This window comes from Cantharellus anzutake (genome assembly GCF_015039405.1).
Source record: "Cantharellus anzutake strain C23 chromosome Unknown EI90scaffold_30, whole genome shotgun sequence".
Taxonomy (NCBI): Eukaryota; Fungi; Basidiomycota; class Agaricomycetes; order Cantharellales; family Hydnaceae; genus Cantharellus; species Cantharellus anzutake.
This window is the reverse complement of record NW_024066980.1, coordinates 448,911-476,895: the sequence shown is the minus strand read 5'-3', so window position 1 is coordinate 476,895 and position 27,985 is coordinate 448,911. Positions and strand designations below refer to the sequence as shown.

Genomic DNA, 27,985 nt, shown 5'->3' with positions numbered 1-27,985 from the left:
CACTGCCACCGCTGACGCTTCCCGACCCAGGGGCTTCGAGCCCAACATCGTTGTTGCAGCGCGAGACGATCAATCACCCACCTGATACAAAGGCCCGAACATGTTCTCTTGGCTGCAATCCACAATCTCCAATGCTCTACCATCTGTGCCCCTAAACTTACAGCAACGATTCTTTTCCTTCGTTCTCAAGAGAGCCCTCGGACGTTTCGTCCATCCAGACCAACTTGATGCATTCCAGATCGATGCTCAGATAGGTAATGGACAGATTGAAATTAGCAACGTTCATCTTGCTACGGATGTGAGTGTGTACCATGTGGCCCTTGTCAACTGACAGATAAGTCCGACTGAAACTAGACTATAAACGAGGCGATCCGTGATCTTCCTTTCCAACTCCGAAATGGGTTTGTCGGGAGAATAACTGTTAACATTCCATGGTCGAATATATGGAGTGCTCCCATTACTGTATCATTGGACACACTGAACACCACATTCTCGCTTCCCAGGGCAGCTGATCCATCTGCCCTTAAACCTGGCTCACTAGACCGGAATTTGTCGCAGTCTGTTTCAAATCTGGCAGAGAGTTTTGTGCTCCAAGAGCTTGGTCAGGAAGACACTCTGAAACTGCGGGAGTCGATTGCACCCAACGCAGGGAACGCTACGCAGACAGGTGCCTTTCGCGTGCCTGGCGGTTTGGACCCCTTCATGATGGCCGGCGGTGACGCCGAGGATGACGCCGAGGATGGCGATGAAGAGGGAGACTTTCAAGGAGCATCTGTCTTCGCCTCGCTGACAGAGTGGCTCATCAATCGTTTGAAGATCTCCGTCCTCAATGCTCATGTTTCGATAATCGACGAGAGGTGCAAAATTGCTGTTTTCATCCCCGATTTCTCATATGGTCCCATTGGTCCCGCCTGTGATGATTCGTTGCCTAGTTGTACCGGTCAGGAGAGGGTTTTGCGGGTAAATGGGCTATCCATCACCATGAAAGATCTCGCGCCTCATCCTGTACAATCAATGTCAAATGTTTCCGTTCGTGAAGATTCCTTGTTCACATCAGATGGCTCCGATGACGACGATGCCGCTCGGACGATGTTGTCGCAGAGTGTCGCTTCACTGCCGCCGCCACCCAGCGTTTACCAGAGTGCTCTGTCCCTTCCGCTTGGTCCCGATACTTGTGACTCAGCAGAGTCAACCATGTTATCAATGACCGAACTCCTCATAACTGTTGAGCCCGTGTCTTCCCCATCTCGGGACCCTATTCCCGCCGGCGTGGAATCACAGGCCTCGAGGGTGCAAGGGCAGACGCAGTCTCCTTCATTAGGCTCAAATAATCAATGGATCTCCATCAATGTGCAACTGGGGACCGTTGCTTGCGCTTTCCAAAGATATCAGTTGAATTCTTTGCTGTCTATTTCTCATCGTTTCTCCAGGCAAGATGTCCCTACGCATACATCTAAGTCTTCTAAGTCATCACCTCCCCCATCACCTTCAAAGTTTCTTGAACTGTCGCTACGTTTGAAATCATTCGTCAGCGTGTTCCTGTTGGATTTGGAACAATGTGAGGCCACTTCTTCGAATCCGTCGGGGGGGCATTTTCCCATTAATATCCACCTGTCGACTTTCTTTCAAAAACCCTATCGTAACATCCCATTCTTCCAACAACTCCGAGTCCAGGCTGACGATTTAGAGGCAGTGTCCGCTTTGGACAGGAGTCAGTACACTTCGCGGGACAGGAATGGCAGATTACCTCTACGTGGTCACCTTGCGGACTTCTACATGGCACTGATCAGTCCGCGCGAATCGGGGAATGCATTGACTGACTGTCAAATGGATTGTATCGCTTCTCCTATTATCCTTTTTGACCCAAACCTCACCCCGGTTCCGGGCGCTTTGACATCGCATTATCTGCCAAGGGACAGCAGCGCCTTGGTCCAGCGCATGTTTCCTGTCGGCGATATTACTAGTGATTCCCAATGGGATAAACACCAAGGTGCCCATTTCAAACCGTCAGCGTGGCGGAAATCACGATTGCCCCCGAAAATGACTCATAATGCTCCTGCTATTGATTCTAGCACTACCAAATCGATGGTTTTCCATGAAACTATTGAAGGGGACATATTTACCGTCTCCGTTTCCCTTCTTCCTCTGCATCTTTTTGTGGACCTCGATACTCTTATGCAAACCATGCCGTTTGTTGACGGGATATTCCAGGGTCTATCTGATGACAATCTTGAAGCCTATTCCGATCCAGATAGTGATGATGAGAGTCCTATCTTAGACATAGATCAAGGTCAGGATGCAAACTCCGAGGAGTTCCCCTTCGACACACCTCGTCCTCGTCAGTTGGATCTTCCTTTAGTCGATCCAGTATCCCCGTCTTCCTCGTCTGGGACCTTAATCAGCATCAAAATGGTGCGGGTCGAACTGCGGACACCACCAACAGTGATTCGCGGCCAAGTCTTGCCTCGACGCTCGGGTGCCTTGACATTTGACATATGTGGGATATCAGCAGTTACCGGTGGGTCTCAATCCGGGCAGGAGTGTGGACAAAGAGGCCAAAAGCGTGCTGTATTTATGGTTCCTTCAATAGATAGGCAGCCTGAATTTGAGCCGAATCTTTCGATCGTTCACGGGGCGGAATCGTGTCCCCTTCTCCGAATAGAATGGGAATTGATCTGCTTAGCTTTTGCTAAACCTCCAGGTATGTGACCCTTGTGATTGATGGCAGCATCCTCATGAATTCTGTGAATCTAGAGAATACTGCTATTGGGGTTCTCAGCATTGGGCCACTATCTCCACCATCCTCCTCACACCCTTCAGAAACTCGTCTTAATGACCTAGACAAACCTTTCCTACCTTACGTGTCGGCTTCCCAATCAACCATATTGACCGAAGGGAATTCGCGTTCTCTTGTCAATGTGGCTGCGGCACTGCCGTCGATCCGCTTATCCTTGGGAAAACCACAACTCGACCTTGTTCAGCTATGGGCGGATGATGTAGCTCAATGGATTGAACGCTTCGCAGAGTCCCGGACTGCTGAAGCAAGAACGCGAGAGATATTCTACAGTCACAATACGAGTTTGATCGGGAGCAGATTTTTCTCAAGGCGTCCTAAGTCATTATCTAGCTCGTTTACAACAACAAGCGGAGCCAACACCGCATCATCATTGAGGAATCCCGTGAACTCCACAGAAGTGTGCATCAAGTGCTCCGTGACTGAAGGTTGTCAAATTTCGTCGCTTTGGTGGACGGGGCGTTAAATTGAATTGTCCAGGCTCTATACAGCTGTGGATACCTAGGTCCGATGCGTCCGGCAGTTCGGGTTTGCCTTCCAAACCCGTGAATTTAGACGTGTTTGAAGTCGATGCCATGTTGACTTCAAAGCCCTCTGGTAAGGTGCGTCGACACTACCTGATCTTTATGCCGCTTCAGCTTACAGTCATCAAGGATGAAATGATAATCCAGCTTTCGATCATAGATGTCCACATTTTTGATACCGGAGCTAATGACGAAGCCACGGCGTTATTGTATCTGACCACCCAGCGTCTGCCTGTGCGTCCTTCATCACCCAGGAGTTTGTGTATGACTCAAATAAAGGTCGTTAGGGTGTTGACCTAGTGCCAATGGTCAAGATTCGTTTCGCCTCTGTGAACATGAGTGACAAAGCAGCCAAGGAATCTCGCATCAAAATTTCTTTATGGGGCTCAACGTACCAACTTCTCGGCCAGGGTTCATGGTTTGACGATATCGGCCGATATGCGAGGGCTCCGGAAGGTGTATGTTTACGAATTTTCTTCCGTCCATTGAGATGGCTCGTTTACATCAAATTCCTATCTTCAGGCATTTGAATCAGTCGTACCGAGCGAGAGAACAGTATTTTCCGTTCATGTGGAAGATTTTTCGGTGAAGCTACTTGCACCCCTCCACCCCGGCTCAATCGTTTTGGCCTTCAATAATGCACATGTTTCTGCCGATCTTGTCGGAAAATCGCCCGAATCTCGTTTCAAGACTGAAATTACTTCTGCTTGGCTATTCTGCATCGACACTCTTTCCTCTTCCCACGCCGTTCGCCGTGGCTCAAGACCTGGGAAATTGCTCCAAGCATCAGATTATTGGAAGGCGCGTGAATCCAACATTTCTCTTTTTTTTTTTCTGATGCAGATGGCACAGAGGACTGGATTCGCACCCCTAGTAGAGCTCAACGAATTGGTAGCTGACATAAGGCGCAATGTTGATCCTGATCAAGTTGCAAATAAGGTATGTGGTTCTATTTGCCTCCTACGGACGAAGTCCCAGGTCACCTTCAACAGGTGTTAATATCAGACATGAATTTGCTGATTGGCATATGCGCGGACTCGCTGTCCTCTGCATCTTCGTTCATTTCTGACTTTTCCAATGGAGTATCACCCCCAGATGAGGAGTGAGTTCAGTCCATTTACGATATCCGGTCACTGATTTCGCTCGTACAGGCCAAGGATTATTCCACGAGCACCACCGATGGTTAGCCGAGGGGGGTCGAGCGACCTTCTAGGTCCGTACGTATCGTGTGGATGGTGGCCTCGTCCTAATATTGCCCCGGATTGTAGCCAGTCTAGACGAACATGCCTTTCGGGACCTCTCAGAGCTCGGAGAAATGGCTGACATGATCAACGACGATCTTCCTAGCAATGCAGACTACTTGGATACATCCTTTGGTGCCGCCGCCGGCGTGAGGGATATCGTAGACGAAGATTTAGACGATGTGGAAGATGAGCAGAGCTTCCACGATGATGCGCAGACCCAGGATGCTCCAGACAGCATCGTGTCGACTTTTGGTGGCGAAACGATTCGAATATTCGAGCCGAACGGCTTGAGACCTGTCGAGAATTATTTTGATTCTTTGGTTCCCGAGGATCTGACAGTCAGGTGCTTTCGAGCAATACTTTTGACTGGTCGACAGTTCTCATCCGTCTTTACAGCCATGAGGAACTGCGGACGGTTATCCGTGCAGAGAATTGCAATATAACTTTATCCCTTCATTCTGGTTTCGACTGGCACCGCACGCGACGAATCGTTGATGACGAAGTACGCACGATGCGCCGCAAGTTGCTCAAGATCAGACATCTTGTGGCAGCAGGGGGTCAAGTTCCAGACGATAGCATCGAAGAAACACACGCTTTGCTCTTCAACTCCGTATATATTGGTATTCGCCCAGAAGTGAACATCAACGAACCCAACGCGCTCATGGAAGCAATAGACGAGGAACTCCAAGATGATTTCGATGATACGGCCACTCAAAGTTCATGGCAATCCTTGCATCGCGAGCCAATGGCTTCTAACGCTGTCGCGGAAGAAAACCCGGGTGATTCAAGGAACCCGAACTTGAAGCGATCGAGGCACCCTTCAGTTCAACTCTGTTTCGCTGGAGCGAAGATAGAATATGACGGATACGGAGCCAGGTCGGACACAGCTTCTAGGCTCCTTTTGATGTCGAAAGATGTGGAGATTTTAGATCACATAAAGTCTTCTACGTGGAGGAAATTTTTGACTCAAATGCGCGAGGACTTGAAGGGGAATGTTAGGGAAACTGGGTCAGATATGCTGAGGATTGAGTTGCTAAGTGTTCGACCGGTCAGAGGTAATCCTTCGGAAGAGGCTAGACTCAAGGTTGGTCGGAAAATAACGTTCCTTTCAATAATGGTACTTATCTTACCTTGCATGATAGGCGAAGATCTTGCCTTTGCGCCTTCATGTGGACCAGGATGCACTCGATTTCATCAAAAAATTCTTTGCTTTCAAAGATCCGGATGCTCCTCAGGCACCCGAAGAGCTGGAGTCTGATAGCAGCGAAATCTATTTCCGTGAGCCGAATTGTTTCCTTACATGACCCTTGACCATTCAGCCCATGTTCACGATGAGAATTTGTCTTCAGAACACGTCGATGTCTTTCCGGTGGAGATCAAGTTGGATTATAAACCCAAACGAGTGGACTACAGGGCGTTGAAAGAAGGTCGTACGCTCGAATTGATGAACTTTTTCCACTTTGATGGATCGGAAATGACTCTGAGACACATAGAGATGTTTGGAGTGAGTTTTACTAGATATCTTTCATTCGTTTCCTACCTAAACCCTGTATCATGATTAGGTCACAGGTTGGGCACGGATGTTTGACATGCTGAATGACCTCTGGTCTCCAGACGTAAAGGCGAATCAACTCGCGGACGTCATCTCCGGTATCGAGCCCATTCGCTCGGTGGTCAATGTTGGTTCGGGTGTGGCGGATCTCGTCCTACTTCCCATTGAACAGTACAAGAAAGATGGAAGAATTATCAGAGGACTGCAGAAGGGTACTACGTCGTTCGTGAAGAGTACAGCCATGGAGGCTATTAGACTTGGTGCACGCTTGGCAAATGGGACTCAAATCATTCTTGAACACGCAGAAAACGTTCTTGGGGGTAGAGCCGTTGGGGCAGGTGGTGCCGGCGATGTTTCGATGTACTCCACCGCTGGTGGTGGCTATGAGGAAGGATGGACCAGAGCGGAGTTACATGGTGTAGTGGAGGATTCATGGTCAGATGAAGAGGAACTTGAAGATTTACTGGTGTCAGGTAGGACACCACCCGAGGTTGTTAGCCGGTATGCGAATCAACCCAGGGATGTGAGGGAGGGTTTGCAGAGTGCGTATGTGAGCTTGGGAAAGAATTTACAATCGGCTGCTCAGACGATTTTGGCTGTGCCGATGGAGGTTTACGAGCGTTCGGGTTCGGGCGCGGAGGTGAGCCTTTATTTGTTGGATGAGAGTAAATCAACAGCTGATTGATATGACATTAAATTCTTTCTACTTCGCTTTTTCTTTGTTGGTCTGTGATCTGAATCAGGGTCCTGTTCGAGCTGTCGTCCGAGCCGTACCTATCGCTGTGCTCAAGCCGATGATCGGCGCGAGCGAGGCGGTGAGTAAGACGCTCCTCGGATTGAGAAACTCGCTGGATCCAGGAGCTAAGAGGGATATTGATGAGAAATATAAGAAGATATGATGGCTTGGGGGCTGAGTAATCCTCTGCGCGTTCTCGTTAGTCATCCGTTGGTTTCTTTTTCTCTCCATTCGTATGTACTTTTAAATTCTTTCATTTTTCGTTGCTGTTTTCGTTGTTGTACAATATGGCATTTTTTCTCATTCTCATTCGTTGTAACTCCACGTGTAGAGACATGTTCTTGTCGACCGTGTGATCACAAACGTGTGTACATGTTCTGCTTTTGCATTTGGTCAAAGATACTATACAAGGATGCGTTGCTTGCGCGCGCGCGCGGCATCGCATGTGCATGCGGACTTGTGAACGAGTACGCGTACAAGATGGAGGGCGTTGTTGGCATGTTACTTCCAGAGCTAGGGATTTACGCTAGTGGGGGGCGCTCAACAGCCAATTTGAGCATGAGAGCTTTGTTGAACTACGAGTGAGTTAGTCGGGGTACATGCATGATCGAGCCTGAGGATTGAGCACAAATGAACCTTTTTGGTTCTGCTTGGCGTCAATTTGCATATTAGAGTCTACTCATTTGTTTAATTTTAATTTCGCAATGAACTGGCTCTTACACATCAATCCCGAGGCGTGGGCCGGGGAAAGAGTGATGGGTTGGGTGAGTTATGTACATCTTATCGTGCGCAGAACATAATCAGCTATGAAGCGGGACTTGCCAATGGGGCGGGGCACGATCATCTGGGACCCCAGACGGAGGACTCAGATCGGACTGAAATTTGTTGTTCCAATTTTCCCGAAGACGCCTGCCCTTGGGAGCAGCCTCGAATCTGCAGGCTAAAATATCCGTAGGTCCATGGTGTCGGGTTTTGGGTGGGCGAGTGGATTGAGGCGACATTTTGCCTTTACCAGCTAAAGATGGGGGTTATGCCGGGCGGACTGGCGGGGATATTGGGATTGGGGAGGCCGGGAGCTGGTCCAACTGAGCCTGTTAGCTTATGCGTGGGCTGATGCATCTCAGACAGATGCACTGGAGGGCGCTTCGGAAGCTACTTGTGATCATTCCATAGCTGCTGGCGTTTGCCTGACCGTCGCATGTATGGCTGAATGGGCGATTCTTACCCAGGTCCTTGCAGAAGTTGAGCGGCTTAGTGGTGGCTTGGGCATGAGACACTTCCCTCGTCGGAATAAGCCGGGACTTTCTACGGAGAGATCCACTACATCCAACGCAGCTGTCACTCTTCTGTCACGTACACGTCTTGTAATGGCAACAGCAAGAATCAGCATTTTGCCTTTTTGGAATTGTGGCAAGCGTAGGCAGGCGATCAGCCTCAGGGAAGTGGACAAGAGCTAATAATATTGCACATAACCTGTCATTACTGGGATGACATTTCATCTACCATGTGAGCGAGCACACGATATGGAATTACAACTATTGGTCCGTCGGCACCCAGTGAAAGGAAACGGCGCTGAATCTGTCTTCTGGGTAGCCCGTTCGGCCTTCAGGAGGACATTAGGCAGGATCTCAGCCTCCACTAAGGACATTGCAGTTCGAAATGAACTTGTGCCAGAAGGGCGTGTTGGAGAGGATACAGCATTGCACAAGCTTTGAATGATTGAAATTATTAACTGAGTCCTTAGAGCGGAAAATGGCGATGCTTAATGACGGGTGGTAAGAAAAAAAAACATAGAATATTCATAGTTCGCCAGATCTTCGGTGTATAAACATCGCGTAGGTTCCTTCCAACGTGTGTGCCGAGGCCTTCTGCTTCGGCGGATTTCTGCCTTCAGTAGCACGCCGTCGGGTCCGGTCCCGGCGGCGTCAGGTGTAGCTTCAGAGACAGGGCCTCTAGTCACGCACATGCCATAACCCTCGATCCCGATGGTGCTCGTGGGTGGTATGAGGATGAAGAAGGCTGGAATTTCTCCGCTTTCCGGTGACATCGACGAGAAGATGTATTCGGCCGCTTGAGCGATATCGATGCCACCCCAATGGAATACGAACGGAGCGAGATCCCCCAGAGCGTCCTAATCTTCGTCGAGATCTTGTAAAAGCGAGAGAATTGACAACTAATCGAGGGGAATGCAACCAACGACTCCCTTGATACACAAGGACTTTCCGCGAGGGCAGTCACTAATTTCATATTTATCGCAGATTGAGGCCAAAGCCTCGTCACCCCCGCAGATATATTTCATCCTCGCTGCTAAGGGTTAGACGATCAAATAAGCAGGATTGCCGTCTATGGATCGGCATCGGACCAACTTGTGACCAGTCTCAATGAGCAGCACTGAACAGCAACGAAGAGTGTAAGGCACAGGTCAAGCAAGCAGAGGGCATAGATCTAATCTGAGGGTCCGTGGAAACGCGTGAGCTGCATGTATCCGTCACAGGAGGGTAGGACTCAAAACTTTCACCTAGAACGCAGCCAGCCCTCTGGTGAGAAACGCACCCACGCCAACAATGTACATTCTTTAAGTCAATCAACGAGCCTGGATCAGTGACGAAGTGTAATTGGCTGCCACCCATACCGTGCTAGTGAGGGCTGTTAGTTCAACGCCGTCGTCCACAGCAAATTTCGATAGTGTCGCAGTCAACCATTGCGAATACATACTGGCCACGCTAAATGAACGAATCCGTACCATAAGCTGATGAGAGCCGCAGTCTGCTGACAAGGCTTCGCAGGATCGACAGAACTTATGAAAGTCAGTATGTGGCACCTCGACTATGTAAGTGCTGAACAATCTCATATGCATATGTATCAACTCCGAGGACGAGCACAAATGTGGGATTTTTCCTGGTAATTTCCATTCCACAACGAAAGGAGACTCATTGGAACCCGCATCCCCGCAGAACGGAGCGTGTAATTAATCAGGCATCGGTGAAGGTCCATCAGTTATCGTGGTATCAATAATAACCTGCTCACAATAGTGGACGACAACATGCATCATTCAGTGGCTACAGCGGTTCTCTGCACCAGATATTCATTAAATCCTGATGATCATTATCGCGGGACCCCACCGCAATAGCGTCAGTACCTGAACTTTTGCGCGCCATCATTGGATGATACTGCGGGCTAGGATCGCGGACACGACCTCAAAATTTGTTTGAAAAAGCCCGCAGTTAGAATCACCCTTCGGTTATTGGTAATACCATACCGGTGGTAGCAATCATACCCACCTGAGAACGAGGATCGGACGGCGCATGGAGCCCAAGTCAGGTGAGACGGGAATTGCGTTGAGGGTACCCCGTATTTCAGTGACCCTCGAGATCGAGAATGGCTACTTCTTGTTCACGTGCACCTGTTCCGGCGTGGTGGGGGGTCCGTACTTTGGTGAAATGCTGTTTGTCCAAGCCCTCGAGTACCATGAATCCGATGAAACGAGAGGCACAGGTGCGAAGTGTAACCCGAGCACTTTCTCCCATTTTATTGTCACCGTAGGTTGTTCGGCCATGGCGTGGAAGGTGTTAGAGAGGGTAGATTAGTATAACGACATCTGTTCCAAGACGACATTCAGCTTTCTGCGAGGTTTCTGGATGGATTTGTCCACTACGAGAATACATACAGAGCGACTGTACCGCGTGACCCTGGTTATTATTGCACCAGGTTGTCTAAATTGGGGCTCGGGATAAATTTCCGTCGGGATGATGATATCTTTCCCAAGACGACGTCCGACTTGCAACACAGTTTCCACCTCAACTTTCCACTTCGCCATCGCCGTCCTCGAGGTATGTTGTAGTTCGATAAGTTTCAGATTTCGACTCGATGGAGAGTCCAGGAAGCGCATGAATTCACGCGGCCCAAAATAACTCCGCCAAATCAGGGTGCGCAATATGCGAAGTGTTTCAGGCGGTTTGGAGAATGAAGAGAGTGGAATTGGACTGAGGAGCGAGAGCTCTTCTAAATGTGGGGAGCTTTGGAAAAGTGCACAAGGGAGTTCGGAATAGTCATGCCACTCCCATGTTTTGGTGATATGGAACTGGTCTGAGCCGACCGGACGACAGGTAAGAATCAGCGTCCTGAGATTGGAAAATGCTTTTGTCGTCTGTATCATCCATAGGAAATCCTTGGGCGTTAAATAGTGTGGCCGCTGCACTTCTAGCACACGTAAACGGGGAGTGACGTTCTCACCTTCCCCGAGACACTCTGTACTTTTAAGAAGCTCAAGCATATGAGGCAATTTGGGGCCTGAGGTTTTCTTAAGACGAATTTCTGAAAGTCGTGGAAGAGAAGGGAGGCGCGAGATGGGAGTGAAAGGCCGGCCGAATATGGACATGCGAGTGATTGGATCCCATTCATAAATAATCAAGGTTTCTAATGTCCGAGAAAGGTGCTGGAGAGCACAGCGCAGCCCGTGTGAATAACACCCACTTGTCCACGTAAAATGTTTCATGGAGGTTGAAGGAGCGACGACAGTCTCAAAGTTGTCATTGAACTGGGCGAGTTCGGCAAAGGCATCATCGTACCAGCCAAAACTCTCCAAGCCCACCAGGTGCGAACATGATGCGATAATTCCGTTCACCAGTATCGCCCTCTGATTGAACCGAGCCAGCTGATCGGGAAAGTGGTCAATGAGAGATGGTCGGTCCTTCAAATGACGAGTTCTAGAGTCGAGAATGATGGTTCGAACGAGGCTCCCATGGGACTTGAGTGATTCGTGGAGAGAATATACGGATGCTTCGGTGCAGATGAATATTGCGATTTTACGATAGAGGCCACGCATCACAGGGTCGACCCAATTACAGGAGACGAGAGCGAGAGATGCCAAAGTGGCACGTTTCTGGATGTAACTCGTCACAAATTTTGGGGAAGGTGAGTAGCCATCATCCCCAGGATACAAGTGACACGGGATGAGGTAGTGAACAATTTCGTGTATAATATCCGAAGGGAGTGTGTTCCAGGATCTGGATGCACGCACTGGACCCTTCGCGTGGGTGGGATGTTCCAATCCTCGTCGCAGCTCCTTGGTCATGACGAGTCAAACCCCTAACGCCGACACTTGGAACTGGATCAGCCCAAGTAGAACTCCAGCTTCTGTAAATATAATGCAGAAAGGCCAACTCGTCAATTGCCGTGTGGGGAAGGGCAAGTGCCGAAGTGACCATGCCCCGTAACTTCGATCGCCCGTGCCATCTTCAAAGGACATGGTTTGCTGCCAGTTTGACGCAACGGGCCTTGTTTAGACCGAGAGGACGGGGGCCGTTTCATTGATTCTCATTCCTCCAGCCTGACGGTTTGTGTATTCCTCAACCTCAAATACTCCATTTCCGTGGTGTACTTATATCAGCCTGGCTATTAACATGTCCCCCGCCCATACATGGTTTTTCATAATCAATACCACAGAGGCAGCTTCTGAAAGCTGCCGCATGCTACTCCACAACAGAAAATATCGCTTCCGTATCATATGCTTCTGATTTGATGATCAAACATGAGCCGGCCCAGGCTTTTAAGTGGGGCGCATGCGGGCACTTCATGATCGAAACCCAACCCCTGTGCTGCCATCTTCCCTGTCTGCCATGCCGTCTCAAGCACAGCCCTCATCATCTCTCAATAGCCCAATTCAAATATTTCAGACTCGATTACCCGCTGTGGACCAAGGTCGCCTTGCAGGCGTCCTGGAGAGACAAAGGAAACAGCATTCTAGGTATTTCGGAATCGGGAGGCCCGCCAACGAGACAATACTTTATGGCCCTGTCAATGCCATTGTGAACGCCGTATTCCCTGAAAACAGTTTATACAGGCCTATGCAGCAGTATACACTAGAAGATGGGAAGCGGGATCAACGCGAACTGCTGCGACCTGACATTACCGTAGTAACTGATACAGAACTTTTCGATCAAGACTCGGATTCCCTCACCTGTTTGGTGATAGAGGTGAAGAATAAGCCACTTTCTGCTAAAGATAGGAAGGAGGACACAAAGAAAGCGGTGGATCAACTCTATCGGTACATGATCGATGCCTATCAAAAGAGACATTGTCCGAGTGTGCTATATGGCATTGCCATTGTAGGCTTTCGAATGTACCTGTACCAGATGATGGGCATAGGTACACCGATGATTCATGTCGAGTCGGGATTTGCCCCAAATTTTCTAGACAACAGTGCAGCCAAGCTTTGGACAGACATTCGCAACTTGGTTGACGATGAAGTGCGTGAGAAGTCACTTACGTGGCCGCGTGCAACTCGCTCTCTCAACAGCAGTGTGGGTGTGGCCCAACAAGATGCTGACATGGAGAGACCCCAAGATACGATGGGTGGTCTCTTTGAAGACGTTGTGGCATTGAGATTCCCTCCAATGCCCGAACCCAAAGACCCCAATGTATTTGGTGCCGCATCTTACCTACCAGGCCTTAGCCCTACAAACACCGATTCTACTGGGCCCCGTGAAATCGAGAGTCCAATCCAACTCCGTTCAGCTGATCGGGTTGGGGAAACACTCTCGTACACCCCGTTCTTCGATTTCCCTGCCCCAAGCAACTTGAGCAGCGATCATCGAGTCGACGGGACACCGCATCTCCGCGGTAGTGCCCAATGGATGTTCACCCCCCAGCCAGGCCAAAAACGGCCTTTTCACGGGTTTCAATCCATGCCTGCCGCTCACTCAGGTGGAATGCCACTCACTCCGGGGGCTCCCTCAGACTTACCACTGCAACCTGTCGGAACACCATCTTCTCCGAGTCTTCTCATGCCTCCATTGGAATCAGCTGAATCACCACTCCATCGCTTCTCAACACAAAGGAGGCAGCTGCAGATAACTAATAATGTTAGCACAATCGGTATCCTTGTGAGAGACCAGGATCGGTCCTCTGGTCAAGGTGAACCTGGAGAGGCTCAAGTTCCTCAAGGTGGCGCCGGTTGGAGCCCGAGCTATGCTGCTAATGTGCCTAGAATACCTGAACCGATCAGCCGACGCGCCATAACGGACTGGCACACCATTTCAGCTTCACATGCACCTTCAACCAGCAGTCAACCACATAACTTTCTAGCTCCCAACATTGCTTCGCACAGCCCGCGGCACCTTCGTGTGTCCGAGCGAAATGTCGACGAAGATAGCCCCGACACACCCACCCCCTCAACCATCACAAATCGGAGTGGTCAGGGCAGGCAAAGTGATGCCCAACCAAATCACCCCAATTTCGGTGGAAGGTAGGTCGGGTCGTACATAGCAAGGGGGTTCTTGCTATCACAGTTTCACTGAACACGATTGTTTGTAGATCCAACAAGCGCATGAGCTCGTAGCATGATCATCTCTTTATGGAATGGGGTCAAACCTTTCTATGTCCACCCGGTGTTGTGTTCTCTCTTGTATTACTGTTTAGAGGACCCAAGCAGGGACCGTATTTAGTTGGGCCTCCCACTCATAATGTGGCTTGGTGCATGTTATAGAACGTTGGCTCTCAGGCCATAAGTAGTTTTCGCATATGTTTATTAGCATACGTCAGTACTGTGATTGCTCACTATGCTAAATGACTTTGCACCTGGCTCAACGGGGATGGAACCAGCATGGAAATATGTTGCAGGAAAACTGACAAGTTCAATATCGGGCGCGTTTGGCCCTGACGTTGTATCTGGTACTAGGGCATCAGAGAGACTCAGTAGGTTGGACCTCCACGGCTCCCTGAATGAGGTCAATTGAGAAGAAATAAAATTCGGTGAACCTAGTCCCATCAAGTGACACAGTCCGCGTGCTGAGCCAATATGTTAGCAACTTCAGGGAAAACAAGTAGCGGAGAAAGTGCAAAGTCAGGTTGAGAATGACCAAGCTTCTTCTCCATTACTGCTGCAGGCTGCAATCCATTGGGCATCGCTATGGTCATCGGCCTAGACAGGTTACCAGCCTTATTGGAATCATCGGTCAAGCGCTAATCATCATTTGAGGGAGAGTCTAAGCTCTGGGGGATTGCCTGACTGTGGGAACGTCAACGGGCGTTTGCCGTTTTCGGGTCGGATTTATGATTGAGCGGGCACATTCGCATGTGTACGTACATCTAAGTTATTTGGTAATATCTAAGGCAACTTGTGAACCAGACTCGAGCTCAACGTTGAGGCGATATGGGCGGGATTTGGTTGTATTCGAGTAGTTGGACTGGAAAGGGAATTACTGTAATATGATAATACATATGTAATTCAAAAGAAAAAAAACTTGTTCCCGCTGATTGAACACTAAAGACGCAAACATTCGTTTCGTCCTCCTCCGCTCTCCTTTTACTTAATTCTCTCACCTTCTCTCTTTCTCACTCTCCCTCTGCGCCATGGCCACTAACAACGACTATGACCCTCTTTCGCCCATCGGGCCTCCTTCACCACGTCTCGATCCTTTCCCGCTAACACTCTCTCCTCAAACAGAGGAACCTGAGCCTTTGTACAACGAATACGATGCATTCACTCCACCAACTCAACAAGCTAGCAGAAACTTGGGTGATGCAGACAGTTATCAAGGCGTCCCTCAACATGACGACGACGACCCAACACCTACTCCGTCCATCCCTCGTCATCATACTTTACCTAGTTCAGCACCCAACCTCGATGATATGCCCGTTCCAGTCTCCCTTCTTCCTCCAGGCGCTCTCCCCCCTGAACGGTACTACTCTGCTCTAGGAACAGAAGACCTCTATTCTCGACAGTCCTACGCCTCCTCCATTCCCACTCTCAACGAACTAGGTGGACGACCCCGTCCCGGTTTCGCGACTCCGTCCAACAGCAGTCGAGCAGGCTGGAGAGATTCTGATTACAATTCCGTTTCACGTCTTCCCGTCGCTACAGATATAAGAGCTTCATATGCTGGTACGTATGGTGCTGATGACGGTAGCGGCGACCGTCATCTCTCTACATCCTTGGGAGGTTACGACGATTCCTTTCGTGATGATCATCATCTCAACAATTCGATATATCCAATGGATAACATGTCCGGTCCTATGGATGATTCAGCAGTTGTCGCCCATCATGCAACTCTGGAAGATAAGAGAGCTCAGTATATGGCCCCGAACGTACAGAAACGTAAGAGGATTAGGAATATCGTTATCGGTGCTTTGGCCGTTCTTCTCGCTCTTGCCGTCGCTCTTGGTGCTTTATACTTTTTCGTCCTTCGGAAACACTCGAGTAATAAGGATAACACTACGTCGGGTGGTGGTTCCGGATCTTCATTGACGGGAGGTAGTCCAACTCGTACGTCTTCTGGTGCAAGTCCTTCCAATACCGTCCGTGTGACGGGTGGTGATGGGAGCGTCGTTACCTTTGAGGATGGGAGCACGATGGTCTACAGGAATTCGTTTGCAGGGACGTGGTATTATGACCCGAACGATCCATTCAACAATAATGCTCAGGCTCAGAGTTGGACACCACCTTTGAATACGACGTTCAAGTTTGGGACGAACAAGATTCGTGGGTGCGTTTTCCATTTGATTATTTGTTGTTGTTGTTGTTGTTTTTCGACGATCACCTTCCATCCAAGCTTCTTTTCTTCTTGCTTCCCATCACTAATTTTATTCTTTTGGTTCTAGTGTCAACCTTGGAGGCTGGCTCAACACCGAACCCTTCATCTCACCCGCTCTCTACGAGAAGTACCTAGACGCGTCGACGCCCGCCATAGATGAATGGACGCTCAGTACGAACATGGCAGCCGATAAGGCCAGTGGCGGTTTAGGTCAATTAGAGAACCACTATGCAACGTTCATTGTACGTTTTTTTCTTTCTCCCTCTGCTGGTTCTTGGGGTGCTTCACCGTTCACCGAAATTGAGGAAGCTGACTTCGATTTGCCTCTTTCTTTCTCGTGTGTCAATTTGGCCGGGTCTCCTTTTTGTTTTGGTTGGCGATTATGACTGGATGATGATACTTGTTTTCAGACCGAGGAGGATTTCGCGCTCATTGCGGCTGCCGGCCTCAACTTTGTTCGGATTCCGTTTCCATACTGGTGAGTTTTTTTTTTTCCCTTCTCTTGCTTTGGTGCTGCAAATCCCAAAACGTCCGTCCGATTCCCGAACATCCGGAGATTGTTCGGTCGGGTGTTGCTCGTTCGAGTCGTGGGAATAGCTGTTGTTGTTTTGATCTTGTACTGCCTCGTTGCTAAAGATACGAGCGTGTGACTGATGCCAAGCCTTTTTTTGCTTTTCCTTTTTGGGGTTTGGTCCGTGGGCGGCTCGTTGGATGGTGTGGTTGCGTGTTGCATGGTGGCGGGGTTTTTTTGCCATAGGGCGATATCGGTCTTCCCAGGTGAACCGTTCTTGGAGGGGACCGCTTGGAAGTAAGTCCCTTTTTTCCCCCTCAACCCTCAACACTTTGTGCGCTGCTTGAGACGGGTTTGTTGACTCTCGGTTTTTCTCTTTCTTGTTTTGTTGGAAAATAGGTACTTTTTGAAGGCGATTCAGTGGGCACGCAAGTATGGGATTCGGATTAATCTCGATTTACACGCCATTCCGGGGTCACAGAATGCGTACGTTTTTTTAAACCCCCTGTCCCCCTCACTTCTTTACGCCATGCTGGACCGTAACACAGGTTTAATCATTCCGGCAAGTTTGGATTGGTTAATTGGTTATATGGAACGATGGGGCTCGCGAATGCGCAGAGGTCGTTGGATATTATAAGGATTCTTGTCGAGTTTATTTCGCAGCTTCAGTATTCGCCTGTAATTCCTGTTTTTGGTTTGGTGCGTTATTTTTGGTTTATTTTATTTTACCATCTTTGGGGTGATTGGGGTGCTGATGACGATGGTGTTTTCTTTTCTAGGTGAATGAACCACTGGCACCGAGTATTGGGATTGATGTCCTTGGAAGTTTGTATGTTGAACCATTTTAATTTTTGGTTTGGGGGAACTCATGAGCATGCGTACTGCTGGATTTCACCTTTTCTTGGTTTTAGCTACCTCCAAGCATATTACATGATTCGAAATATCACTGGTGTTGGGACTGGTAAAGGGCCGTTCATCACCATTCACGATGGTAAGTTTTTTTCATTGTTGTCATTGTCCTGAATGAGTCTTTTTCTCATTCTTCCTTATCTGATTCGTCTTCACTTCTTAGGTTTCCTCCCCATAAACGGTTGGTATGGCTTCTTGTCCGGTGCCGACCGTATCATGCTCGATACACATCCGTATTTGTGTTTCCAAGCGTTGGACCCTTCTCCACCTTCACAGCAGGCTGGGAGACCCTGTGGTGCGTGGGCAGGCAGGATCAACCAGACGATGCAGAACTTTGGGATGGTTAATGCCGGGGAGTGGTCTTTGGGGTACACAGATTGTGGGTTCTTTTTCCTTGTCGTGCCTCCTTTCCCGCTTGCTGACAAGTCTCGGGATTGGAATTGATGTGTTTTAGGCGGCCTCTTCCTGAATGGTGTTGGACTTGGGACGCGGTATGAAGGGAATCTCTCGACATTCCCAAGTACTCGCATTGGGAGCTGTGCACCTGTGCTTGATTGGGAGAATTATAATCAGTCGACGAAGTCTGGGTTAATGGCGTTTGGTTTGGCTCAGATGGATGTCTTGCAAAACTGGTTCTTCTGGACGTGGAAGATTGGCAACTCTTCTGTTTCTGGTACGGTTGCTTTATGGAAATTTTTGGGGGTAGTGGGTTCTGAGGGTTCTTTTTCATCTATTAGGTCGGGTTGAGTCGCCCCATTGGAGTTATCGTCTTGGTTGGGAGAACGGCTGGTTACCAAAGGATCCTCGATCCGCTAGCGGAGTGTGCGCTTCGCAGGGAGTGACTACGCTATGGACGCCACCACTTGCAGCTTGGCAAACAGGAGGTCAAGGTGCAGGGACTATTGCAGCTGGCCAACTACAAACCTATGGTGCTTGGCCGCCAACGACCATGTCCCCGAGCGTCAACAACGTCCAGGCGTTGCCGCAGTACACGCCTACGGGTTCGTTGCCCACGTTACCCGTTCCGACGTTCACTGGGTCTGTGGCATCCACCGTCAGTCCTGGGGATGGATGGTATGATTCAAGCGATACCGTCGGGTATTACACTTCTATCCAGGGGTGTAGTTATCCTAATGGATGGAGTGCTGTAAGTGCGCCGATACCGACGGGGTGTGGAGGGTCGGCGAGAAAACGGAATGGTGGACAAGTCGTTGCTGCCGCTGCTGCCGGGCCGCCTTGGGCTACTATCACACCATCCCCACGCTTACGATAGCGATTTGATCTCTTGGGGGAGTGCGGGAGTGGACGTCTCTTCCATTCCACTTGCACGGCAGCCGGGTCTCCATCTGTTGAGTGGTTTAAATCCTCCCATTCCACTTTATATTTCCCCCAGCCGATTTATTATCTCCATGGGGCAACAATAATATACATAATACAACGCGCTTGCTGCCATCAAGACGTGTCATAATCAATACTCGTTTCTGGTCTTACGAGTAACACGAGTTCATCTCTCTCTTGGTCTTCGTGGGTTTGTCTTCTCGTTTCCTTTCATTAGTGTTTCATTCCTTCTTTACCTCCCGACCTTTCTCTTTTCTGCCTTGTTCGCATCCTAACCGACTTCATAAGTCCACACCCACACACACACAAGTGCCGAAATCAAAAGGTTTGGCAACCTTCATGGACATTACCCTCTGCATGCTGTCTTCCGAATCGCTTTCCTCTTCCTGCAGCCCCACACTTAGTTCGAGAGGCAAAACTCTTTGTGATCTGAGTCCCTTGTTCTCCACTTCTATCTTTGTTTTGGCTATAGGTGTATGGTTGATTACACATGGGTAATGGCAGAAAACCTATCAACACCCGTTATTGTGGTATTGTGTGTTTGTTCGGGCAAGAACGAACTCTCTTTCAGGACCTTTTATGATGTTCTTGGATGATCAAGTTAAATGCAGCAGGCATATTCCCATTGCAAAACAACTGGACTTACAATCGACTTGTGTTGTGTTTATCGCTGTGGTCGCACGTCTTGTTAAGAGGAATTCTCTAGCTTAGGTGGATTGGCCATGCAGGAGGCACGGGATGTGAACCCGCCCTCAGTCAGACGCCGCGAGGAACAACCTGCCTGCTTATCTCATTGAGGGGGAGATAGCTGTTAATGCTCTAAGTGAAAGATCGAGCGTTCTCCCCGCATCGGTAGATGAAAAGACAAGCAATTTCGGTACATGTTCATTTGATGCTGTCCACATGCACAGCTGGCGCGCTACCACGAAGCTCCATTACTCAGTTAGTTCCATTCATGATATGGGTCTCAGTAAATTGGCGGTCCATCGACTGCATGGCAGAAATGGAGTGGCCAACTTTCGAGATGGTCACAAATATACTTGACAGTGTCGTTCCAAGTAGTGTAGCCTCTCCTGTTGAAGTGATGCCTTTTTCTCATTTTCTTCATCCCGGCCTTTCTGTCTCCCGCCTTAACAACTGACTTCATACGTGGCCTTATCACCCAATGATTTGAATTGAGCAGTGTTTATTTATCTCATCCCCGACCTCTTGGGTACCTTGAAATGCCATCGCATCATCAATTCTGTCCAGCATGAAAGCAGAAAACAACCTTTGGGTCATCTACAAATACTGTGCAAGTTACAGCGATGACGAGACTGGGGATTGTAGATACACGATACATACACACATGACGGATTTAATTCACTGTGCATAATTGAACAACCAGTCAGTAGCTGGACACCCATCCCTTAAGTGCTCCAGAGGTCGCATATGTCCGGCCGCAATATTTAGAGGCAGTAATTGAGGCTTGACAGCCTCGAGCAAGTTTCCAAAATCCGACGCAATTCTTGCCTCACCAAGTATGGGGTAGGTCTCGAGGTCTGCACCTCGAACGGTGATCAGGTAGCGGTTGTAATGCTCCTTCTCTAGTTGCCTGCCTTCAACTTCTGCCTTCAGTTTTTTCAGCACTGTTTTGTCTCGTGGATACTGCATTTGGTGTTGGGAAAGTTTCTGGAAGGCTTCCTCATGCTCTTTCGTCAGCCTTTCGTAATCGGCATGTGTGACAGAGTTGGGAGGAGTGATCTTGATCCTGCCATTGATCACGTCCGATGAGGCTTTGTGGTGAACAGTGGTACCGAGCTCCATCAGGAGGGCAAGATAAGGGAGAGGGTCATTTGGATCACGAACAATCCCGGCTGGTCGCATCTTTCTTTGGGCATTGACATCTCCTTCATCTTTGAACTTGACCTGAACCACAAGTCCCGAAAGCTGGTCAGGGTCAAAAATCGTGTCTGGCTCGACAGAACCAAAGTAAATGGGGCATAGGAAATCGATCGAGACTTGATTGAAGCAACACTGCAATATGGCTCCCCGGGCCCATAAGTTGGAAAGTAATTTCCTAGGGGGGTAAGCAAACACATGGACCGGCACGCAAGGAACTATGTACCGAGTAGGCTTTTCCGGTAAGGCATCTCTTGTAAGGATCCAATGTGTGAAATTGACATATGTATCATCGAAAGCAGCTTTCACACCGCTACGATCCCACGGGAGCTTACCGAGGAGTTTTTCGAGGACTTCTAACAACCGAACGGGTTTTAGGAGATCGGGACCCGTTTTACCAATTGGGGCTGCGTAGTCGCGTGCAACAAGGAGTAGAAACCGGGCGGCAAGTTCGCCCATAAGTCCCTTTTCTATTAAACCTGCGGAGAACAACTTTAAATTTAATGTCCCAAGGATAGCGGCCAATCTGTTGGGTTCTTTGTCAGGCTCGTACATTAAGGAAGCAGCACCCAACGCTAGAAGCGGTTCCGACGGCGAATCGGTGCGAGATATCGCACCACCAAACAAGAAGCCTGTAAGAAGTCTCATGTGGTGGGCAACGCTGTTATCGGCTAGTTCAACCGCCCTGGCATTCGATAGGACAGGATCGAGACAAAGCCGCTGAGAAAGCACGGCGAATACATGATGGGGATCAGTTGCCTCAAAATCCTGGAATTCGGTGAGCTTTGAGGCCGCGAGCTCTGTGGCAGCGGTAATATTCTCATGGCTCTGTGCATGCCACCTGGGAATGCGAGTGTGAAGTCGATCCCATATTTTGGAAGAAAGAACATACAAGGGGCGCCCATATTGGGCAAGATGCTTGATCGTACCAAAATCACTCATTTTGACGGGTCCTGGAGCCTTAGTGTTCTCGATGGCCCGCTGATCAAAGTCCAGTACAAAGTAGGGAAGCTCCAGGCGAAATGATTGGTTCCTGAGTCTTGCAGAAATCACTATATGCAATAGTCAGGCACGGCTAGCTAGCTGTGTGAATACGCACTATTTTTTGGGGAAGGACTGTAATACGACATGGATGATTTCGTTCCCAAAAACACATACCACATTTTTTGGGATCGATCATGAGCATTCAATAACCGCAACATAATCCAGAAACATATATCCAGTTCATGAGCCTCGTCAAAGTATGTCACGCATATGTCATCGGTAAGGGTTTCAATGAACGTCATGAGGTCCTTGAACGCCTTTTTTACGTGCTGGTCATATTGGTCCTTGGCCACATCAGTTGCCTTGCCTGGGCCCTTGTTATCGCCATCGGGCTTCGGACTATTTCCTGGAGATATCTTTTGTAGATGGGCCACCCATCAGTCGGAGCAGAAAAGGCAAGATCAGAAATTTACCTTCTCTGCCTTGTTATCGCCATCGGGCTTTGGACTGTTTCCTGTTCGTGGCTGAGCCGCCCATTAGTTGGAGCAGAAAGGACAAAAACAGAGATTTACCTTCCCTGCCCTGTTAGCGCTATTGCGCTGTGGACTTCCTCCTTGTACTATCTTCTCTATCTGAACCACTCATTAGTTGGAGCAGAAAGGAGAAAACAGAGATTTACCTTCTCTGCCCGTTCCACCACATCTTGAAAAAAAACCACACGATCACCACGTGAACTGTCCTTCTCCATCATCCGGTACCACTTTTCACGAATCTTTTCAACATCTTTACCCACTTCCTGCTGTATGTCCCGGAGCCTGGATAGCATAGTTTCATACGCAGCAGCAAGGAAACAGGCGATGCCTGAAAGCGTGCTGAGGCTCAGATCATTCCCACCACACTTGGACCTAAGGTTGTGGAAGTAGAGAAACGCGGCCTCGTCTGATAAGGGATATCCGGGATCGTTTGGGTTACGAAGACACACGGGGAGGGTGAAGACTTTCGCGCCAACCTGGATCAAATATGATGATATTTCATGCCACGACCAAGGAATAACACACCTCGGTGAGCATCCGCGACTTCCCAGTCCCGGAGCTTTGAACTACCGAAATGGCGTTGCAATAAAGGGTACCTTTCACTCTTTTGTCGGTCTGGGTGAGGTGCTGAACGAAATTGTCAGGAGCAGCTCCCACAAATGGTGAACGGTATGCCTCAGCAAGCTCTGATACAGCGAATGAGAACAATGGAGGAGGTAATAACTCCCGAACCTACCCTCCGCACTGACGACTCTGTAGCAAAAATACATAAGCACAGCACAAAGGCGACGTTGAACAAGCGTACTGATGACGGTCCCGAGTATCCCTTTCAGCTTCTCTTGCGGAGCGTGCCCTCCCTATACCACGGATTAGTGGCAGCCTGATCCTTAAATCCGGGTTGGTACACACAATTCGCAATTAGGGAGGTCCAATCGCCGCTTTTGATTCCTGTCCTAATCCAATCCCTCCATCGGCTGCGGTCACCAGCGCTGAGCTTGTTCACGATCGACTCGGCGTTGCCGAGGCCCTGAATGCGCTCTTCCATGTCTGTATGATCCAACAGGGTCAAAAGATTCCCAAGAACGCTGTGCATGATTCTCGGCCAACGGCGCTCATCTGCCTCCGCAGTAGATAGGCCAACAGGCCAGTCCAAGAGGGTAGCCAAGCCATTCATGCGCGACTGAAGCGCCTCCAGTTGGTTGTCGGAGAGGTCCGGGGGCGCGTCAATGTCCATCCTGTCATCAAGCATTGCTGGCTTTCGATGCAGAATGTGTGCGGTGAGACAATAAAACAATTCAATCGGCCAACTCCGCTACAATAGCCAGCCAATTATTCCCGCTACTCTGTAGCGGGTCTTGAATGCGTAAACTGAATGCCCGTGCAAGAGGTCCTGTATTATTGCAAATTCCCTTGCTATCCAGGGTCCTTATCTTGATTTGTAAGCCAACTTTCCGCATTTATTTTGTAACTCTTCTCGCTCTAAAAGCTCCCCTCCCCAATAACTTCACCTGCCCTTCATGCCATGTTCCTTACCCATTCTCTCTTTCACAGCCTTATTCGACATTTCGCTAATGTCTGTGGCCAATGATGTCATCACCCATTGCACGGTCATTAGCGGACTCAGTGCCCACGAGGTTTTGAGCTGTGAAACAGATGAGCTTATGTGTGAGCCTCCTGTTCTTTCGCGCCAACTTGTGCTAATAAACATTGCATTGCTGGTTCGGGAGGTTGTGTACGATTCACAGACGGACTCATGCATGGATTTTTTTGGGGTTATGTTCCCTGGGCGCTTATGTTACTTGTGGATTGTCTACCAAAGTCCAAAAGCAAAGCGTAGTACCCTGCCCGTCAGTGTAGGTCCCAATCAGGGAGGGCCATAGTTCCTGGAAGCCGGGCGGATTCTTACCAATAATGCATGATAATGTCGCGCTCCCCAGGCTTGAGGCACTTCGAACACAGGCCATCTTGGGAAGGACGCACTGCAGTTTGAGTCTTTAAACAATCCTCATGAAGAAGGCATCCTGTTGCGCATTCAAACCCACCTCGAGTTAAACCAATCAGGGCCCGGCCCTGAACGGATTCGCTCACGCAGTCACCATGGATGACACTCAATTTTCATCCCCAACGCTACTCTTGTTGTTTCGAATCAGGCTGAGGGCCTTGGGAGTTGTCTTGTTGCAAATGCATGAATTCGCACGTACACGGGTAGAGCACTTGTTCAAGAGGAGGTACCAATGTACCACAGCGTGCAGTGACACAAGTTTGGCTAACCGCCCCACTGCTGAAAGAGAAGAAAGGCCAGGGGAATTTTCAGGGCGATTTGGGACAGCACTGTAACTCACAATGCTGAATTCAATCTGGCCTTCCTCCATGGACGTCAGATGAGAGAACCGATAAGAGTAGCGGGTAATGCCGCAACAGGTGGCGTCTGTCAGTTATTTTTTTTTGTGGAACCTTCTACAGCTTTCGCAACAGTTTCCTGCTTGAAAGTTTATGGTGGGAGGGTCTTCCGCCTCCTGGACAAAAGGTCTGCTTCACCTATTACTCATCATGGGATCAATAGTCAGGGGGGGTTCCGATACCTCCTTAGATACCAAACCACCTTTTCCGAGCATGCTCTGCGTGCTCTCAGAATCCTAGCCATATATAGATACTTCATACACTCTCAATATGGAATCACCTGTGCTCCGAATGACTGCAAAGCCACCACACGAATAAATTGATTTCCTAAGTTGGACTGAGACCCTACAACATCCCACACTTGTACTAGCTTACATCTCATGACCTCACCATCGCGTCTGTGCATGCGACCTCAGTCTCAAGTGTCATCACTGACACTACATTGTTCGACTTTCAGCCTGTTGTCTTTTTTTTGGTTTCCTCTTCCTTTGCATAGTAAATATACGGCACTATGTGATATGATATTAACAGTCAATATATACTTATATATTGAGAAGCAAGTTTTTCGTGCCCCATAAAGACTGCTACTGTGCCCTGTGATCTATATGCTTGCCATGCATATCCCATGTCTAACAGTTCAGAGGGCACCTAGTCAATCAATCAATGCAGGAGCATCTTGAAGGTGAATGGCTTTGTGCTTACATCTATCACAATCACAAAGTACTCAGAAGTTGCCAGCCACGTGTCTGTTTGGACACCGCTTACCCACTCATAGCACTGGCAGCCCTTCCTGAGGACTGTGAGACAAGGGCTGGGTTGGCTGCCACTGTGGATTGGCTGCTGGTCGTACTTAAAGACCATATATCAGATCAACGCATCTGAGATAACTGGATGACCTACATGTCTGCCATGGACATGCCGCTGTTGTTCTCACTCATAAGGCTGTGTTGACAATGAGAGTTGCAGGCCAAAGAGTAATGAAACCAGCATACCTGCGAGTTTGCTGATGGTTGATTGTGCATTCCACTTTATCCCTTGTGAACTTGCATACTTCTTGCCAGGTGCCTTCAACATCTTCATCAGACACTGTTACCCAGTTGACAGACCCACACTCCCAGCCCTTGATCAATTTTAGCAGTTCCAGCTTTCGAAGCCACTTTGGTGCTTTAATCTCATCGAATGGGTATGCAGATTCACTGATCTTAAGCTTATACTGAATTATCAGACAAAGATAACCTTCTCTTTCCCATCTCATTCTAAGGAATCGGTCCTTTGTCGCACTACCTGGTAAATCTCATAAGTGTCAAGTTTGTGTCAGGGGACGACTCCCGGGTCCCCATGACCCTCCCCTATGGCCCACAGCCTCAAGTCTGGCCAGCCCTATCCAGGGCACAATCCTACTGTGGGTCAGAGATGAGAAGGAAGTTAACTTCTCATCTTCCCACAGTGGCCACCATAGATTGAAAACTTCCAGAGATATCCAGAAGTCACATGAGACCCAAGACCCGAGGTCCAGGCCATCCGGCCACATGTGCAGGAAGTGCAACAGCTGGGTGCAGGCACGGTGAAGGAGAGAACGAAGGAAGGTCAGTTGGGAGGTTCAAACGAGACCACCACCAAGCTGTTCCCTGGTTCTTTAGTTAGGATGGGGAAGTGTACTAGTGTTATTTATTGTAAATAAAGTACCAATCCGAGTGTTTTGGCTAATTCTATTTTTATGGGTTAGTTTTAAAGTTCCTGGGAATTGACTTACAGATAAACCGAGCCCTGCGGAGCTGTTTCTTTATTGAAATTTATTAATTTGTCTAGGTGTAATTCTGTGTAGCGTTGTTTAATTTGGATTTAAACTTGAATTTAATCTTCTACTTGGTGAAGTTTCAAAGATTCTATTCAGTTAATGAATTTGGATGGTGTCTGGAGTGTCCCTTGAGTTCGTTTTATTTTTGTCTTTATTTTATCGCTTGTTTTAACAGTAGCAAAATAACTGTTTTGTGTTTACACTTTGAAATCTGGAGTGTTAACCAGCTCTCCTGTTGAAATATCTACTTAATATTTCTCTCCTTAATTGCTGCCTTTTACTACAGTGGCAATCTTAACTGTATATCACTTTTTCGCACTGGAGTGACAACCAGAAATGCTTGAGAAAAATAATACTCTATTTTCTTACTTCTCTGAGGGGGGCGAAAAGTCGCAGAAAGGGTCTCCCTTTTATACTCCTTGGGTCGCCTTCCTTTTTCACGCTCTACCTTCTATTTACAGGATTTATTTACAGTGTATTTTTCTCAAACTGAATAAAAATGAAATTTTCATGCTATAGTTCTACTGTGCTTTTGCTGCGCTGAACTGCGGTTCTACTGCGGTCAGACTGCGCCTAGAATTCTTATTGTCCTCCCTCGCCTAAGCTATTTTAATGGTTAATTAGAACTTGGCTGCGCTGCATTTGCCGCAGTTACCTATTTCAAATTCTATATATATACCATTAAATTTGCTATGACTCGATGACTCTGAATTCAAACTTCGCATTACTATGCGTACGGCTGTGCTGAGACCTTCAGCTGATTTATTCCATTTTTATTTAGTGACATTTAGTTAAAATGAGACTGAAATGGTAAATGAGTGAATTATTCAGGTTTGAAACTGAAAGAAAAAGTTGCTAGTAGTCAAGAATTACTCAAACGAATGTGTTATAGCTCTCCACCTCATTAGAATATCGTTCCCTAAAATTCCCGCCATGGTCCATCGTAGTTTAGTGGTTTTCGTGAATTTTGTTCATATTCTCTGATTTCCTTTTGTATTATCACATCCTAATCCTCCATATGTATCGTTGGTTGTTATAGTAGGTTGTCCTTGAAGATATCATATTTTTATCTATTTTATTTAGGACTCTGGACCTCTTGAAGCTGTTTTCCCGCGCATTTTCAGGTTTCTAACTTCATGTCCTTGTATCTCATTCATTTCTGGATGTTTTCTCACGTTCTTAGTATCATAAATTTTCATTTATTCCCACCTTTCCAATGGTACTAATATTGTGTCCTATTTCCTGGTA

The 27,985-nt window shown here is 48.4% G+C and overlaps 6 protein-coding genes across 6 annotated transcripts; 4 read left to right on the top strand and 2 right to left on the bottom strand.

The window, feature by feature from the left end:
• Positions 1-7: 7 nt before the first annotated feature.
• Positions 8-7,286, top strand: EI90DRAFT_3155180 (uncharacterized protein). The gene is made up of 17 exons (XM_039065978.1): positions 8-298; positions 355-2,701; positions 2,755-3,222; positions 3,275-3,396; positions 3,448-3,552; positions 3,606-3,776; positions 3,841-4,119; positions 4,171-4,257; positions 4,311-4,420; positions 4,470-4,531; positions 4,587-4,905; positions 4,959-5,646; positions 5,705-5,840; positions 5,912-6,066; positions 6,125-6,754; positions 6,858-7,187; positions 7,225-7,286. Exons 1-16 carry the CDS (start codon positions 101-103, stop codon positions 7,011-7,013), a joined length of 6,033 nt encoding a protein of 2,010 aa, XP_038915082.1. The 5' UTR covers positions 8-100; the 3' UTR covers positions 7,014-7,187; positions 7,225-7,286.
• A 2,680-nt stretch (positions 7,287-9,966) lies between these two features.
• Positions 9,967-11,757, bottom strand: EI90DRAFT_3061795 (uncharacterized protein). Its single transcript, XM_039060589.1, has 2 exons — positions 10,518-11,757; positions 9,967-10,448 (listed from the first exon to the last, which is right to left on the bottom strand). The coding sequence occupies exons 1-2, from the start codon at positions 11,673-11,675 to the stop codon at positions 10,434-10,436; spliced, it is 1,173 nt and encodes a 390-aa protein (XP_038915081.1). The 5' UTR covers positions 11,676-11,757; the 3' UTR covers positions 9,967-10,433.
• A 323-nt stretch (positions 11,758-12,080) lies between these two features.
• Positions 12,081-14,381, top strand: EI90DRAFT_3061779 (uncharacterized protein). Its single transcript, XM_039060588.1, has 2 exons — positions 12,081-14,096; positions 14,165-14,381. The coding sequence occupies exons 1-2, from the start codon at positions 12,412-12,414 to the stop codon at positions 14,187-14,189; spliced, it is 1,710 nt and encodes a 569-aa protein (XP_038915080.1). The 5' UTR covers positions 12,081-12,411; the 3' UTR covers positions 14,190-14,381.
• Positions 14,382-15,865: 1,484 nt separating this feature from the next.
• On the top strand, positions 15,866-19,076 carry EI90DRAFT_2923627 (glycoside hydrolase superfamily; the record flags this gene model as incomplete). Its single annotated transcript, XM_039054821.1, has 11 exons — positions 15,866-16,335; positions 16,451-16,625; positions 16,794-16,861; positions 17,141-17,191; positions 17,294-17,380; positions 17,443-17,593; positions 17,674-17,723; positions 17,806-17,885; positions 17,967-18,182; positions 18,258-18,476; positions 18,541-19,076. 11 exons carry the CDS (start codon positions 15,866-15,868, stop codon positions 19,074-19,076), a joined length of 2,103 nt encoding a protein of 700 aa, XP_038915079.1.
• A 1,244-nt stretch (positions 19,077-20,320) lies between these two features.
• EI90DRAFT_3061772 (uncharacterized protein) lies at positions 20,321-23,918 on the bottom strand. Its single transcript, XM_039060587.1, has 10 exons — positions 23,449-23,918; positions 23,345-23,396; positions 23,276-23,292; positions 23,065-23,225; positions 22,686-23,015; positions 22,579-22,638; positions 22,480-22,530; positions 22,122-22,422; positions 21,915-22,074; positions 20,321-21,863 (listed from the first exon to the last, which is right to left on the bottom strand). The coding sequence occupies exons 1-10, from the start codon at positions 23,786-23,788 to the stop codon at positions 20,504-20,506; spliced, it is 2,832 nt and encodes a 943-aa protein (XP_038915078.1). The 5' UTR covers positions 23,789-23,918; the 3' UTR covers positions 20,321-20,503.
• EI90DRAFT_3061771 (uncharacterized protein) lies at positions 23,878-24,576 on the top strand. The gene is made up of 2 exons (XM_039060586.1): positions 23,878-24,157; positions 24,267-24,576. Exon 1 carries the CDS (start codon positions 23,899-23,901, stop codon positions 24,109-24,111), a length of 213 nt encoding a protein of 70 aa, XP_038915077.1. The 5' UTR covers positions 23,878-23,898; the 3' UTR covers positions 24,112-24,157; positions 24,267-24,576.
• The last annotated feature ends 3,409 nt before the right edge of the window (positions 24,577-27,985 follow it).